This window comes from Podarcis erhardii (assembly GCF_964252035.2).
Source record: "Podarcis erhardii genome assembly, chromosome: 5".
NCBI lineage: Eukaryota > Metazoa > Chordata > Lepidosauria > Squamata > Lacertidae > Podarcis > Podarcis erhardii.
In genome coordinates this window covers 46,543,644-46,561,492 of record NC_138509.1, presented here as the reverse complement: position 1 = coordinate 46,561,492, position 17,849 = coordinate 46,543,644, and the positions used below count along the sequence as shown (strand labels likewise).

At 40.6% G+C, this 17,849-nt stretch overlaps 1 protein-coding gene across 12 annotated transcripts in view; it reads left to right on the top strand.

The window, feature by feature from the left end:
• Positions 1-17,849, top strand: part of TACC2 (transforming acidic coiled-coil containing protein 2) — a 157,313-nt gene that overhangs the window by 73,745 nt on the left and 65,719 nt on the right. For 10 of the 12 annotated variants that reach the window (XM_081863628.1, XM_081863629.1, XM_081863623.1 and 7 more), the window contains one exon: positions 1,015-1,155. In XM_081863628.1, the coding sequence (XP_081719754.1) occupies positions 1,015-1,155 (141 nt within the window). Of the gene's footprint in view, positions 1-1,014; positions 1,156-13,596; positions 13,833-17,849 lie in introns of those variants that run through there. The other 2 variants (XM_081863625.1, XM_081863627.1) reach the window with 2 other exon arrangements.

Genomic DNA, 17,849 nt, shown 5'->3' with positions numbered 1-17,849 from the left:
GTGTCAGAAATACTTTGTGCCTTCTTCAGAGAGGTTGTCATTCCTGCTGCTTTTAAACAGGCAGTAGCGACACTACTTAGGATCCTGGGGTGGCAGTCAACAAAGTTGTAGTCAGAGTAGACCTGTTGAAATTAATGGACCTATGTGAATCAAGTTCATTAATCCAAGTGTTTCTGGATGAAACTGATTATTTAGACCCTTTGCAGTTTGGGAGCTGCCTGGATGTTGAGACTGCAAATGCCTTGGTTGCTCTGATACATGACCTGTACCAAGAAATAGACAGCAGGAGTGCAATCTTGCTGATTTCTCTTGGACCCTACAGCAGCCATTCAGGTGTAGTGCTAAGACCATCTAATTGTCAATGGAACTCCATATGGTTTATAATCCAAAAAATGCAACAATAATAAAGTATATAGCAATTCCTATTGAAACACGCATATTAGTTTGTGATGTTTTAGTGTGGGTTTAAACTTCTGTCTCCTTGTTTTTATACTGATATTATTATTATTATTATTATTATTATTATTATTATTATTATCCTGCAGTTGTATATGAGAATAAATTAAACAATATGGGTTATTTTTATCATAAACTGAACGGTTTTATTTTGCTTATTGTTATTTCTGTAAGCTGTCATGAGTTTATTTCATAAAGAAAACTGAGATGCACATTTTTACTGATGGTTTTTTAATCATGAGGGTTGAGTTTGTGTTTGTGTGCCATTGGTTTTGTTTCACATTGAACAGTGAGATACATGCACACACACACACACACACACACACACACACACACACACTCAAGTGGGATAGAAATAAATGTTAAGTTTCTGTTTAGGTCACCATCTGTTTAGTTAGCTGCATCAGGCTAAGGCTTTCCACTGGGTGCCAACCATGGGAATCAATGTTAATCTAGTTTCTCTGGTATTATCCCGTAGAGTTGAAAACATATGTGCACTTATTATGTTTTACATATGTTACTGTTTTTTTATAATAATAATGACTAATTATTTTGCAGCATTTCCCAGCCTGGTAGTTGCCAAGAGACGAATAGCCCCAGCACATCTGTTCCTGACTTAAGATCCTTGACTTCTGAACCAGCTACCAACGTAGAGCAGCCTCCCCAAGAATGCAGAAGCCTGACAGAAGAAATCAAGAGGTAATGTGCAGCCCTTGAAGCAGAGATTTCTTTAGCCAAACTTCGTGTGTGTGTGTGTGTGTGTGTTGCAAATGATGGCATGTAGCATAGAACTGTAGAGTTGGAAGTGTCATCTAGTCCAACCGCCTGCAATGCAGGAATCTTAACAGGTGGTTCCCCATCCAATTTGAATCCATCCTGGACCCTGCTTAGCTTTGCAAATATACCAGCGGTCTGATTGCTGCGACGCTAGGATGATTCTTATTCGTATTCTTATTTGAGATATTGAACGGTTTTCTGGCTGGCCAAGTGCGGAGAAATGAATTCTCCTTCTCAAGATGATAGCCAATGCTTAACAATCATATGCATTTTAATAGATGTAGATGGCAGACAATTTGACTAAAGTTTGTTAACTTTGGTTCAAATGTTAATCAGTGGGTCTGAGACCAAAGGAAATGGTGCTGGTTTCACAAGCGCCCTGGCTACCTTCTCCTCTGCCAAACTTGAATAAAATTAAAATTAAAAATAAAGATGAAGTTTCCTACAAGTTTGTTTCCAAACAGATGGTTTGTATTGTGGGATTAAATTGCTATGGGCTTCCTTCTAGCAATAAGAAGAGAGGGAACTGAATATGATTGTAGTCAGTTCATGTACAGTAAATGCATTGCCAAGATTGTATGATTACAAACCTTGATAGGATTTGAACTTGTTTGTTTTGTTGTTATTTTGATTCTGTTGCATTACTGCAATAGATGGTATTACTGCTGCAGAGATTGCAGGAAAGAAAAATACTAAAGAAGAGTTTTCTTGTCAACAGTGAAGCTCTTTCAGTTTAATAACTAATAAACTGTGTAATGTGCTCAAAAAATAGCAACCCCATATTTCACAGTTAATACTGTGAAAAACCTATGAGCAGAGCAATCACAGCTCTAACTGGGGAGCAGCAGGGCAAAACGGAGCCATTAGGGCAGAGGTTTGGGGCTTTTTTTTTTTAGATGGTTTGTGTGCTATGCCAAGCCCAGACTGCTGCAGAAGCGGGACCTAAATTGAGACTCTCCCTAGAAACTGAACTCTTAGGATGTAGTAGTAGTAGTAGTAGTAGTAATAAATATTTTTTTATTTATACCCTCCTTGGCCAGAGCCGGGCTAACATCAGTAAAATTACAATAAAAACATAATAGGAATAAAAAAACCCAATTTAAAATACAGGTTAAAATGCAGCCTCATTTTAAAAGTAGCCCATAGATCATAACCATAAGGGGAGGGAAACCTAAGGGTCAGATTGAGTCCAAACCAAAGGCCAGGCAGAACAGCTGTGTCTTGCAGGCCCTGCGGAAAGATGTCAAGTCCCACAGGGCCCTAGTCTCTTGTGACAGAGCGTTCCACCAAGATGTAGCAGATCCTTAGTTGACCCAGCTCCTCACCCCCCCCCACAATGCCTTACTTTACACAGCTGCAGTGGGAGCTTCATGGAAGAGCCTCCTATCCGTGCCAACTGGCATTCGCCAGCAGCATAAATCAGGGGTTAGGACTGCAACCTTCAAAGCCTGATGTCAAATTAAAAAAAAACATATTTTAATTATTTAGCAGTCAGTTAACAACTGAAATCTGAAATTGTTACCCTTGTTTATATATGCCACCTGGAATAAATTTCACTGAAATAGACTCTCCCCGCCCTCACCCTAAATCATTTTATCTAACAAAGAGTACAAATTATAACCCAAACATGCAGGACCTCAGCATTACATCACATCAGTTGCCGACACAGCCATTCATTTTGGTTCCATGGAACCCTTGTCCAGATGTTTTCTGTGATCACAAAAGCCAGCTATGAATCAGGATGTGTTGAAAGATTTTCTAATCCGGAATCAAAGGGCTTTGCTTTGACTATAATTTTCCCTTTAACCAGGCTGAAATGAGACACATGCTCACGTCTGTGTCAGGTGCAAAAAAATAAATAAAGAGAACATCAGTGTTGATGCTGATTAACGGCTATGTGACTTATGAATTCACACCCCTATTAATGGAAAGGTCATGCGGTGGAATGGAGAATATTGAGCCACGCATTCCCTGGAGGACATGTCTTCTTCCACCCCACCAATTCAAGCTGGCAGCTTGTGACAACTGCCCTATGTGTTGCCAGAATCTGCAAGAAATGCATGCATCTATCATGCCTCAATTAGCAGAAATGGAAATCGCACATTAAAAAAGTGATAGGTTGTCGTTGCTTCCAATTCGTCGAATAGCAGCAGGAGGTCAGATATCTCAGGGCTGCATGAATGATGTTGACTATGTGAAGTATGCGTTAAAACTGTCCCCTGAAATGCGCTGTAGCAGACCGAAAACACCAGTGGCTTGTTCTCGGTCATGTTGTGCTTAATGTTGCTCTACATTAGCGGGAAGAGTGCGACAGCGTCATGGGGGATTCTATTGGATTTCATTGCCAGTGTCGTTTTTCTAAAGGGAATTGATCCGTATTTCCAAGCACTTAGTGCTAATACTCTGTCCTCTACACAAGTGCCTTTCTGGAGAGATTGCTGTGTATCGCTCTGGATTTCGTTCTCTCCCCTCTTCGTGATCTAATGCATACAATAGGTAGGAGAAAAGAATATGGTGATCTCAAAAGCGGTGGCAGGATTAAATGATTTGTTGAGCTTTTGTAAGTTTCACAGCCATTTAGGCCTGAAGGAACCCCTGCATTTTCTTAATATTTGTATTCTTATATGCTATTTTAGAAACCATCATTTTGTCATCACACTCTCAATAAACAAGACAGGAAAGGGACAAAAACTACACAGGGCTGGCCTGAAATATTTTGCTGCTATATTATTATTATTATTTTATTTTTATTACCCACCCTTCATCCTAAGGTCCCTGGACAGGTTGCAGCAATTTAAAATACAATATTAAAAGCAGTTCAAAACAACTTACAACCACAAAAATAGGATAAACCCTAAAAATACACATCTCAGGTAAGGGTAAAAAAGTGTGTCTTCAGCATTTGCCGAAATCGGTGTTTTGAAGTTACGAGACGCACCTCTGTGGGGAGGGGGTCCTGCAACAAGGAGCTGCCACAGAGAATGCTCTCTCTAAGCCCACCCCCACCTCCAGTCATGCCAGCTCCAGGGGGACGAGGTGCCTTCGACCCCTCAATATCTGCTGGCAGGGGGCCTGGCCCCCTCAGTGTTGACAGATTAGTAATTGCAGAATGAAAAAATATGAGGATGCAAATATAGAAAGTGCAAGGAGAGAGAGGGCACAGTCAGCATCCTCCCCTCTAATTGGACGTACTATAAGATCTCAGTGAGATAAAAGTCATGCCAGTAATAATCTCCTTTTGAATGAAGAGATATATTGGTATGCATTCTTTCTTGAGCCAGATTGTTACTGATGATAATGAAATGTGTGTGTGTGTGTGTAGTTTCCCCCACTGGGATTTCCCAAAGGGTGAAAATATCAAATAACATTTGTACACTCTCATGAAAAGCAAATACATTACAGCCTAATGATTATTTGCCACTATAATCAAAGTTGTCTGGTAAAGATTCCGCATTTCGCAGAAAAATGTGGAAGTGCTCCCCATCCTGTCAAATGAGCAATTCAAAGTAATTGCATAGAAAGTAGATGTCTCACATTTAGAGCCATTTGTAACTAGGGCAATCTGGCATGTGAATGGGATAACCTTTTGCAAACTATTTCGTATTCTGAAGACATTTTATAGTCATATATTAAGTATAGTGGTAGTGGGGGTTTTTACATGAGACTTAGAAGCAGCAGCCCCATCCCCAAAGAGCTTTGCCTTTGTGACTCTTGCATTAGTGTGAAAGAGAGTTACATCAATGGTTTGTGTCCATAGAAGCTGTAATTTTTATTTTAAATGGGCTCTGCCAGATATGGGTCTGGGTGGGGTGTATTGACCTAAGATTCTATTATGCTATTTGTCTAGTTGGGTCAGTTTCTTTTCAGGATTATACTTATGTTTCCAACATACTACTACAGGTTTGCTTAACTCTAGAATTTCCATAGTTGTGCACTGAGGGGAGCTGTGAGAAACACATGTCTTTGTTCATGTATACACATGTGTGTGAAGCCACATTTGGTTACATGTATAAATCATGAAAGAAATGATAGGGATGCCTGTCAGAAGAGAACGTCTCATCTTATATTAAGCCCCCTCAGCTTGTCCTCTCAGAAGCAGACAATAAATTCTTGTTTTAAAAGGTGGTCTCGTAAGGACGTTAAGATCAACAAATGGAACCTGGTTCCTTTCTCCTCAGCCTGATGGTTGTCTGTTTGTGGTAACCCAGAGACAGGATTCCCCCCCCCCCCACTGGTGGCACCAGTGTTTTGGAACCTTGTCCTTGCGGAAATATGAGAGGCCTCATCAGTATGGGCATTCTGCTGGCTCTTGAAGACACAGCTATTTAGACAAGCATTCCCTTTCTTTGAATATCCAGCTTGAATAGTTTAAACTGATGTTTTTGCTCTTGTCTTTTGTGAATTGTAGAAATTTGTTTTAATACCTTATTGAAATTATTTCAATTGAATTGTGTCTGCTTGTATTTTCTGTAATTGATCTATACTTGTAAACCACTTAAAAGCCAACTTGGCAATTAAGAGCTATATAGATTTAATAATGATTATCATCGTCATGTGCACACACATGCGTACATGCACGTTTTATAAGTTTAACATTGCATGAAAACAGAAACTATGGATTTAGCCCCTTTTCCTGGACTTACGGCAGCTATAGTTGTCCACATATTGTAGCGTTTTTGAAGTACTCATTTCTGGTAACACACTTCAAGTAATATACCACTAAAAAACAGTCATGGTGATCATGTGTCCAAAACCACATCTCTCCCCACACACTACTGAATCAAGGATTGTGGACTTGAAGAAAAGAAACTCCATGGGAAATAGGCAAGGATGTTGAGCTAGTGATCTTAGCAGAAGATACTATGTCAGTGCAGTTAATATCCCCTCTTCTGGGAAACTGGCTTGTAAAGTCCACTCATTTCTTTTTGCATAGTGCAGTGCAACAGCTGTGCGGTCTCCGTTTCAGATAAATGCTGGAATTGGGAAAGCAATCTGAATGATCATATATCCTTTTGAAATACTGGGCCTCTGGTAGCCATAAAAAGGTCTCCAACAATGTTGGAACAATCCCCTTAATCCCTGGTCTTCACCAATCCAATTTAATGAAACAATAAAACATCCTTCCTCCTATGGGTAGCAAAACTCAAAATTCAGCCAGGCGATCTTACTAGCAACAAAGGAATCTTTTGCAGATTGTCACTTAAATGCACTTTCATTCACATTTTTATTTCTTGTTTGCACAGTTTCTTGTTTATTTCATGTTTTTATTTCTTGTTTGCACAATGATTATCCCAAAGACTTCACTCCAAAAATCACATTGATTCCCTGCCCCTTTTACCATGTCAAGGGAATAATCAAAGGTTAAAGAGAACGGAAAGGTACAAAAGGATGCCTTGAATAATTAGGGCTGCTGTTTCTATTCTCCGCTCCATATCAGTAATGAAATGACACTCTTTCCAGGTATTCAATAGCAGAAGGCTGGATAGTTTTTGTGTGCGGAGGCATCTTGTTTTGTTAATGACCCTGATTAATTAGCAAGGTTTAAAAATACCATTAAGCAGTAGTGGTGCTGAATAGGGCAACAGCACCGGTCAATAATTTCTTGTACAGTGTGTAGTATCTCTTAGTGTCACTCTTAACATTTTTAACAATGTTCTTTGTTTTTATCATGGAGAAATGAAGCTCTTTGAGTGACCTAGTGAGCAGAGGGTAGGGCTGGTGGAGGAAGGGATACCATCTATGCCATTTGAGCTCTTTGACGGAAGGTTTGGATAAAAGAATGTGATATTTATATTCTTTGAAACTGTACAGAATTCATTCCGAGGCATTGCATACGCTGAATTCAGGGTATGATCCATCCACATCAGCCATTTGTCAGATCTGAACGTTTGCAAAAAAACAACAACCCATCGGTTTAAAATACTTTTTAAACTGTTTACAAAAGAAGCATTTTCATTTGATAGACTCCATGTTGAATGCGCCCCACTCCACTGAAACAAGAACTCTGTAAGGAGTTGGCATGAAGATTCTCTCAAACTAGACACAGGAAACATAATCTTTTACCAACTCCAAAGCTCTGTGTGGCAAAAGTATTTGGGGGAAGAAAACTGAAACAGTCAATGGACTGCTGACAAGGGGGAATTATTAACGGGACAGTTCATCCCAGGTTTGGGTTCTATGGCAGTGAAAGAAATTCTAAGTTCAATATACAGTGGTACCTCGGGTTACAGACGCTTCAGGTTACATACTCCGCTAACCCAGAAATAGGACCTCGGGTTAAGAACTTTGCTTCAGGATGAGAACAGAAATCATGCTCTGGCGGTGCGGCAGCAGCAGAAGGCCCCATTAGCTAAAGTGGTACCTCAGGTTAAGAACAGTTTCAGGAACGGACCTCCAGAACGAATTAAGTTCTTAACCCGAGGTACCACTGTAGTTTGAAAAACCCTGTAATGCCCCCCCATATGTGCATCTCTACCTTTTCAAAAACCAGCTTGCCAAACAAATCTTACCTCCCTTGCAAGCACTGGCTTCTTCCTGGGCTCTGGAAGGCTCTTGCATGGGCTTTAGAGTCTCTCGTGAGATCTCACAGAACCATCTGAGATCTTGCAAGAGCCTCCCAAAGTCCATGCGAGAGGTCTCTGCCTTGTATGCATTCAATTTGTGTGATTGCGGCTAGCCAGCTACCATCTAAACTGTGGCCATGCAAGTTAAATGTGTGCCACAGGGCTTTCCAATTGCGCAACACCCTGGGCCACTCCACCTCCCTCAAATGGTTTGGGGGGGGTTTGAGAAAGCCCACAGAATTGGTGAGGAGCACAGAGATCCTTTTTAATGACCCCTCTTTTTAAGGGGAGTATTCATGAAACAGTTTGCAATAATTGAGTGAATACATATATAATGTAAAATAATAACATTCATTAAGGAACAATTTTACAAGAGTCATCTACCTGCAATTAAAACAGCAGTGCTTAAAAAATAACATCCCTTTTCTTTCTCATTTGTAACTAATAAAATGTCTCCATTGGAAGATTGAAATCACTAGGTATGTCCGGAAGGCATCATTTTCACATGTCTTGTTTACTTTGCTGTGACTTGGGGACATAAGTCTAAACTGGTGCATTACTACACATGATTTTTTAAAAAAACCCAAAAACTAGAACTAAACATCTCTCACTAGAGTTGAATTCAGTTAGAGGTCTCTTGTGACAGATAGCAGGTGCTTCTCCCCAAATGGTTGAAGGTTGTGTTGTGGCGGTATCATTCTCTGTGTGTTCTTGCTGATGCTGCTAGAATCCTCCCTTTTTTGCAGCTTTTTGATCTGAGTAACAATGGAACAAAATAATTTAGAGTTGGTACAATAGAAACATAGGTTATATCAGTCTTCCACAGCCTGGTACCCTCCAGATGTTGTTGGATTACAGCTGTTATCTACTCCAACCAACATGGCCACTGATCCATGTCCACAATTTCTAGAGGGTACCAGATTGGTAAAGGCTGATCTATTTTGTATCACTAGGAACTATTGCTTTTCTGCATCCATGGCCATCTATTTTAATAGATGTTGTGTACATCTATTGATCTCTGATATGGTAGCCTGTGGAGAAGGGGAGAAGTTTGCAGGGCTTATCTGCACACCACATTCTGCAGTCATCACTAGCAGACTTCTTTTTAAAATAGTGGAAGCCCACAGTGCATATTTCGGTTGGGACAGTTCTGTGTTTAAACCTACAGATATGCCACTGACACATATAATTTGGCTCTGAGGGTGATGTGACAGCAGCCTTCAGATATTTAAAAAGGGGGGGGGTTGTTCTTTGACACAAAGAGGCAAAATGTTTAAACTCTGGGATGGTAGTTTATTTTAAATATTAACAGTGTCCCTCTGGTGTTGTTGTTAGTCATTGATAAAGGTTGAACAACAACCTTAGCTCCCAAAGTTACGTTGAAACAAGTATTGGGAGAATGTGGTGGGATCACTGGGAATGAGAGTGTGACTTTGTCGATCATAACATTTGTGCAATGTATCCTAGTTTGACAGGTGTGAGCATGCCTATTGTTTCTTAGTATTGAGCAATGCACCCAGTGAAAATAAGCCCATTTGTCAGGTTTGAAGGGATGTGCAAAACAACGTTTGGGAGAAGCACAAAGTAGAGGGTCAAAGGCTGCAGCAAACAAGACAAGCACCAATATTGGTGGTATAACTGTTGAGTCTATAAAACGAATGTTTTGAGCTCACTTTTATTCCTTAATGGCCAGGCATGATCCAGCAGAACAAATTTAGACCTGTGGGCATCTGTTTTGGCAGCTCTCTTGCAGTTTGTGGTAACTCCAGTGTTGAAAAATGTTTCTCAGGTTAAGGACCTGCCTTGGAGCGGTGGCAATCTTCTAGGGGACTCTGTCAGCAAGTGACACGACCTATTAGATTTCTTTCCACGTGGCAATTTCATGGATTCGTGTTTTAAGTCCTGAAGGGTACCATTGTAATAGTTAGATTTCCTGCATCAAGCTGGCTGTAGACTTTCATCCTTGTAACTGAACACAGTTTTCTGGAAATAATGTATGATTTCTTTATGGTTTTCAACTGGTAGCCAAACCTAGCTGGACAAGAGAATATTATGAATTGTATTTGCCGTATTGTTCATTGCAAGCTTTGGCAGCTTTCCCCACTTCCATTTGTTTTACCATAAATGCATATGAACAACCCTGACTATCCCTGTCAGATTTCTGTATCTGATGTTTGTTAGCTCTTTGGTGGTACTGGGTATAGAGCTGGCCTCCTCTCTAATCAGGATGAGGAGGAAGAGACTATGAGCAAATATTTTTTTCTGCTGCATGATAACCAGATTCTGTTTCTCTTCTTTCAGCTCTCTCTCTCCTTTTACTAATGTGTGTTACACAAGAACTAGACCTAGCTCTAAAGAACTGTTCCAGTAGACCATTTACTAATAACAGCATGACACATATGTGTTTTCAGTTAGAATGTGTGTTGCTTGTGAATTAAGCACAAGAACAAAAGGAACAAACAAAACCCTCATCGCCATCAATAGGCATAGAAGGTTTAAGGGCAAATAAATGGTACTGGTAGCGCTTTGTTGAAAATGGGCGTGAAAAAGGAAGATTGTAGAATATGTTTTTCTTCATGCCAATGTTTATGTTGCTGTTTTCAGTTAGGAACAATATGCAATAATACAATGGAGTGGCCCTGTTTTGCCTTCTGCTCTAGCAGTGTATGCTAGAAAGCTATAGTTTTGTTTTGTTTTTTGATGTGTGGAATTTATGTTGTATGGGACTATAACTGCATCCTTTTCTGCTATATCCAAGCACGTTGGGGTTGAAAAGTAAAATTCTCTAAGGGCCTTTTGAACCTCTTGTTATAGGGAAATTATGCATGTCTGAGAGTAGGATTGTTCCCCCGCAGAATAAAACCAGTGTGGTTTATTTTGGGTGTGTTTTTGTAATAGATTTGATGAAACTAGCCAGAAAATATAAGCTCTTTGCTTTTATTCATGTAGTCTTAAATGGGAGACTTATGTTATGTGCTGGACCCTAGGTTCCACTGCTGGGGACTACCAGTGGACACGGGTGGTGCTGTGGTCTAAACCACTGAGCCTCTTGGGCTTGCCAATCGGAAGGTTAGCAGTTCAAATCCCCATGACGGAGTGAGCTCCTGTTGCTCTGTCTCAGCTCCCGTCAACCTAGCAGTTCGAAAGCATACCAGTGTGAGTAGATAAATACGTACCGCTGTGGAAGGAAGGGAAGGCCAGCTCCCTTAGCCTGAAAGCAAGATGAGCGCTGCAACCCCATAGTCACCTTTTCCCCTGGACTTAACCATCCAGGGGTCATTTACCTTTACCTTTACAGAATACAACTTGGGTTACACTATTGTACCTTCTCATCCTTTCTAATATTTTTTTTTTTTGCACATGATAAGGTTTATCCATACTTCCTCTTTCATTAATCCCTATGCACTTGTAAGTTCTTCTGACACTGAAATAAGCACCAACTGGTTATTCAGTATTGCAATTTATCTGTAACAAGCAGGATGAGACAACCTCTGATAGTGGAATTTTCTAAAGGCCCATTTTGAGCATATGGACCTAAAGGTAGAGCAGAAACAATAACTTTTTATTCGTACATAAGAATATAAGCTGTCAACCCATTTAAAAATGGGGGGGCAAACCATTAAAATCTTAGAATTATGACATCATAAAATACTGAACAACTGAATCAAATTAATTCTTCAAAAATCTTTGGTGAAACAGATATATTTTCAGCAGGCAATGGAATATTGAGATTGTAGGCACCTGTCTGTTTTCAGTAGGAATAAAGTTCCAAATCATTCACCTAGAAACCAAACTACCTGGGACAGTCAAGAGGACTTCTCCAGATACTCACAGTGTTCTGGCTGGTGTATAAAGGAGAAATGTGGTCCTTCAGCTAACCTGGTCCCTGGCCATTTAGGGCTTTATGTGCTAATAGTAATATGTTGAACCTAGGTCAGTAATGTACTGGCAGCCAGTGCATAGCTTTCAGCATGTGGTATAATATGCTGATGTGCAGCTATTCCAGTCAAAAGTCAGGCTGCAGCATTCTGCACTAGCTGCAATTTATGAATCAGTCTCAAGGGTAGCTTCACTTAGACTTGTAATAGTGCAGTCTAGAGGTTACCAAGGACTGCAGCTCTGTGGCCAAGCTATTCCTGTTGAGGAAAGGCTGTAATTGGCATAGCAGCTGAAGTTGTGGAAAAGCACTGTTAGCCCCTGAGAACACTTAGGGGTCCAGCGACAGTGATGGATCTAAGAGTACTTCCAAGCTACGTACCTATTCCTCCAGGGAGAGTGCAGCCCCATCAGGAACAGAGAACCTGCCACTTTCCTGAACTTGGGCACTGTTCACCCACAGGGCTTTGGTCTTCTGTTTATTGACCCTCACCCAGCCCATCACTTACTCCAGACACTGCTCTAGAACTTGTTTGGTCTCAGGTGTTCTCTGATTCAGATGCTTCATAGAAGTAAAACTGAGCAACTGAAGCAGGAAGTCCAAAAGATAGATTGCTGACCCACATCAGACTTGTTGGTAGTGGTTTCCTGACCATAGTTTAAAACTGTAGTTGAAGTTTCCTTAACTATGATTTGGCATGGTGTCTGGACTGAGACAGCTTCTCAAGTTGTACTTCTAAACCTAGAAGGTTTGGGGATTTATTTCAGTGTGCCTCACCCTTTTTTTCTCTCTCTAGCAAATTTGCTGCACCTATGCTGTGTTTGTATCTGTGCTTTGTCACTGGAGTTGTCAATTAATCAGCTTGCCTCTGATATTTTTTCTACTCTGCAATATATGAACGTGTGTGTGTGTGTGTGAGAGAGAGAGAGAGAGAGAGAAGAAGAAGAAGAAGAAGAAGAAGAAGAAGAAGAAGAAGAAGAAGAAAGAAGAAGAAGAAGAACCTGATTTTTATTTTTATTTGGCCAGACATGGTAGCATGAAATGTTCAGTGGTATCTTCTATTGTCAAACTCGACAAGAGAGAGAGAAGCATGGAAACAATAATCAAACGGTCATGGTCTCTGTGAAATTAGGCTGCTCTCTTAAAAGATTCAGCTCTCATAACCTTCTGACTATCCAGCTACTGCACTCACTAGATTAATTCATCAGTGAATCTTCTTACTCAGTATCTCCCCCCCTCCGCAGCCCCAGTTCCTTGTCACCCTGTCATCTCGCCTTTAAGCAAGATTAAATATAATAATATCTCTGTACCAATCTGCTCCCCTCTATACTCACACATTGCCTTGTTTACTTTGGCTCTTCATGTTCTCCCTACTTTCCTGGTGGAAGATTCCATTCCTGAAAGAGGGATGAGCTCTTTTGTTTGAAAATGCGGGGAGGGAAACAAGGCTTTAAACAATCCTACATATGAATCTCCTCCATTGTTTACTGTTCCGAAATATATGCGGGTGCTTGCTGTCAAAACAGAGAGGCACATGCAGGACGTGGCATGCAAACAGATTTGCATTTCAAATCAGCTGAGTCAACACAATGCAATGGTCCTGCCTGAGAGTCCTTAGGGATCCACAGTAGCTGACAATGTGTGCTTTAAAGGGAGGGTCTTAATTTTTCTTTTTCTCTTCCCCCCATCTCTCTCAAGCCATTTGGAATAGCCATAGACCTCCTTGTTTTTTCTAAAAGACACTTGCCCAGTATCTAGCCTCAACGTTGCTGGTTGCATCACACAATAGCCGGCACATTTATTTATTCTCAATCGATTTTCTTTTGAGCGAAGAGGAAGAAAAATAGAAGCAGGGGACGGGGACGGGGGGAGTTGGGGGGTGTCAGGAAAGGAACCTGGCAACAGTTCAGAGAAGAGAAGCTGCCGTTTAAAGTGTGTCGGCTGCTGCTGCCCCTGATGCAAGCAGCTGTTTTCATCTGCACTGCAGCATTGCAGCCTCTACGGTCCGATTTCCCTGGGCTTTTTGCTGGTGGAATTAAGAAGGAAGCTGGCCCGGCTTGCTGCTAGCTCCAGCACAAGGGCACGCTGAGGATGGGAGGGTCTCAGTCTCTGCAGCAGGCACAGACAAGTAGCCTGATTCGGGAGCCATCCGAGGCCATGTAAGTATGGAATTGCTTTCCACCTTTCCTTCCTCCAGTACAGCAGCAGGGACTGAAACGTTAGCGAGTAGCTATAGGGATCTGTTTAAAGAGGCTGCCTTACGTTGACAGTCTTTGTGTAATTCTCTGCATTCTGGCTGATTCAAGACACAGCTCAGGTTTCATCCGGTTTCAACACTGATTTTTTTTTTAATTAATTTTTAAAAATGCTTGGGTAGCATGTAGGAATTTTGGTAGGAGGAATGCATCTTGAGTCCTTTTATATTGTTCAGTGCAGTTGCTGTGTGTACCCATTTGTTTGCTTCTTATACATTCTGCAGACATAATCAATCAAGCCCATCACCATTTTCAGTGAAAAATGCCTCTATTTAAAATGCACAGCATGTAGGTTGATTTCACTGTGTTTCCAGGGCTTTCCTTCCCTCCACCCTGAGCTTTCTCTCCATTCACATCCCATGTGTCTAGATCATTGGTGGATGATTTTTTTTTCAACACCTTACAATTTCTGATTTTCCTTCAAAATGATATATTCAACTTTCTCAGCAAGGGTAAAATAGAGAGTTTTGTTCATGAATATAAAAGCAGGCTTATACTTCCTAGAATTTAAATTGATTTGTCATCTTTAGTTTGGATGGGCACACACACACACACACACACACACACACGTATGGATTTATCAGTTCATTTTGCCAAGTATCTGTTTTCCAACGCTTGAAATCTAATCAAATATACCAGACTCTGGTTTTTAATTGAACTTCTTAGAAGGGCCTTTTCTTGTTTCAGGTGTATAGGCCTGGATTACTCAGTATGTCCTGCAATTAGTGCATCTTCAATATGCATTGTTTTGGGGCGATGTCTTAATCCATGTCACCTGGTGCCAAAGATGAGCTCAATCAATTCATTCTAAGTGAAACACCTACTTTATTGCATTTTTTTTATTTAAAAAACCTGACTCCTTTCTTTTTCACGGTACTTGGGAAGAATCTTTAGAGTTGGGAGTACTGGTAGATACTGTTTGTGCAGTTGTATCCTAAAGGCAAGATGATAACAGCCTGACTGGAGTACTGTAGCTGTTCAGCAAGGTCTGTGTAACTTTAAATGTGCCAAATTACTACTGCTACTTTTTTTTGAAATCCTTTCCTTTAGCATAAGCCTATTCTGAGCAGTGTAAAGAATCAGAATGAAGGTCAACATTTTTTCATCTTCATCCTTAATTTAGCAGTTGTGTTGGGAACTCATTGAGAAGTATTTATCAAAGGGCTTCCTCCACAGTGAAAGGCTCACATACTTATTTGACGCCTTCTGCCAGCAGAAGCCATATTGAATGAATGTGTTCAGCACCAGAACAATATGAGGGCAGCAGTCAAAAGACCGCTGTTTTTATTAATGTTTGTGTAGAGCCTTCAGTGCACAACACCTTACCGCTATTTATAATAAGTAATTGGTTTCTTGTATATCCGAAAATAATGACAAGCGCTGGGAATTTTAAAGCAGCCTCATTTTTACTATTTACATCTCTTAACAAATCATAATTATATTGTGATGCTAAAGCATGATGCTCAACATGAGGGAAAGAAAGTTTTCTCTTCACCTTTGAATCTATTTAGGCCCTCTTACAAAAGCTGAAGTCTTGATTTTAGACTAAAGGACACCTCTGTGTCAAGGGTGGCTAACCTATGGTCCTTCAGATGTTGGATTACAACTCTGAACAAGCTGCAGCTGCATAGTCAATGGTCAGGGATGATGGGAGTTGTAGTCCAACATCTGATCTATGTAGTATAGAAAAATACATTTGTTCTTAAAAACACTCTTAACCTGTGGTCTATGGATGGGCTTCAGCTGTTATCAAATTCTCAAAGGATTCTATGACCCCAAAAAAGGTTGAGAACCACTGATCTAAAGGCTTTCCTGAGTCATCCTGGGCTGGAGTATTTTATCTTAGCCATTTAGATAAATCACAATATGCATGACACAAGAGCTGCCTTATTCAACCGCCCTATGAAAGCTTGTGCACAGAAAACTCTGATACATCAAGTTGTCTCATTCTTGCTACTCCCGAGGTTCTGGTTGTGATGCAGATTCCTGTGCCTTTTTCATTCATGCACATGACGTTTTCTCCTGTCTCCCAGAATGCTGCATAACTGACAAGTTTTGTTGTGGCAATTGCCCTATGAAAAACAAACTTCACCCTAGGGTAAGTGTCCACTGCCAAGAGTTATCCAAGAGGAAAGTTTCATTTCTGACCACTTCTGCATCACAAAAAAAAAGGACAAAAGAAGGTAGACACTTATATAAAGGTTGCATATGCTAATAAATCCAGTTTATAAATAATCCTATAATTTTATTAGAAATAGAGCACATCTCACCATAGTGGGGAAGACTGTGACCTCTGTGCCTGTTCAGTCTGCTCTCCAGGTGTTACCGTAATTGTTGATGGGGCAGCAAAATGGCCTCTGCCTGCCTTTCTCATGACTCTGGATCTTTAAGTTAGAATTGGACCAAGCAGATGACTCCTTTAAATGGACAACTGTTCATATACAGACTCCTGATGTTATTGTTGTTGTTGTTTATACTCCACCCTTTTGGTTGGGTTTCCCCAGCCACTCTGGGTGGCTTAAAGCATGTACAGTGGTACCTCAGTTTAAGAACTTAATTCGTTCTGGAGGTCTGTTCTTAACCTGAAACCGTTCTTAACCTGAAGCACCACTTTAGCTACTGCTGCCACGCCACCAGAGCACAATTTCTGTTCTCATCCTGAAGCAAAGTTCTTAACCCGAGGTAATATTTCTGGGTTAGCGGAGTCTGTAACCTTGAAGCGTATGTAACCCGAGGTACCACTGTATATAAGATCAGATTTCTCCAGGAAGACTGAGAATAAAGCCTCCCTTATTTATGGGAAATGGAATCATAGAATTGCAGAGTTGTAAGGGACCATGCGGGTCATCTAGTCCAATCCCCAGCAATGCAGGAATCTTTTGCCCCCCATGTGGGGCCTGAGTCCCATGCTCTGCTAACTGAGCTATCTGAGCTCAGACCTTGGTGCGTTGTCGTTTGGCCCAATGGCAAAAGAAGCCCCATCTCTGATGTCCATGTTCTCTTTGGCCAACCAGAAAATTACCAAGAGGCTCATTCCACTTCCATTACATTTCATTACAAAATTCCTGACCGGTTCAGACCATTGTGTAAAAGAGCTGAATTCCTCCTGGATGCTTATTCAAAGACAAATGCCAGAATGTGCTTGTTTATGCTTAAAGGTAGAGGTCCAAAATCTCATAAGCTCCAGGTGGCACTGTTGAGCTACATCGTGATAAAGGGGTTGTTCATGTAATCCTTCTCCCAAAGTCAGATTTATACAATTACTTCAATGCCATAACTGTTATTGTTGGTGTGTAAGGAAGTCACTACATGCCATAGGACTCAGGTACATTTTGGCTAAGCTTCAGTTACTATTTTCAGCATCCATGTATGAGGATTCTGCATTTTCATAATAAGACTCTCCCTGTCATTCACTTTACTACTGGAGTACAGGGGTTAACTTTTAATCCATTAATGGGTTAAATTCATAAGAGAAGTAAACAATAATAATTTGTTAGAAAAGCGAACTTCTGTTATACAGGGTCTACCGGGTTATGATCTTGGAACTCAAGATAAGGGAAGTCTTGGGAACCATGACAATAGGGCACATCTTTTTGATTGTTAAGCTTCTCTCTGATTTTTAAAATGATTTTTTTAAAATCTAAAATTGGAAGTCTGCCCTCCTGTGGGTAGTTTTAAGCTTCTGTAACAGCTTGACAAGGCTCCTAGTGGTAAATACAATGAGGTTTAGTTCCAGCGCAGTTAGGATCAAAGAAACCCCTTGCCTGGGCTTTCATGTATTCTAGTAAAAAAAACCCAGCAGCCATTGCTGCATTTGCTAATTGTTTTGTTACTCCAGACTAGTGGAGAGGCATCTGTAAATGAATTGAACATTGTTTCTTTGTAGAAACAAACCCCGCCTCCAAAAGTCTAAAGATCATT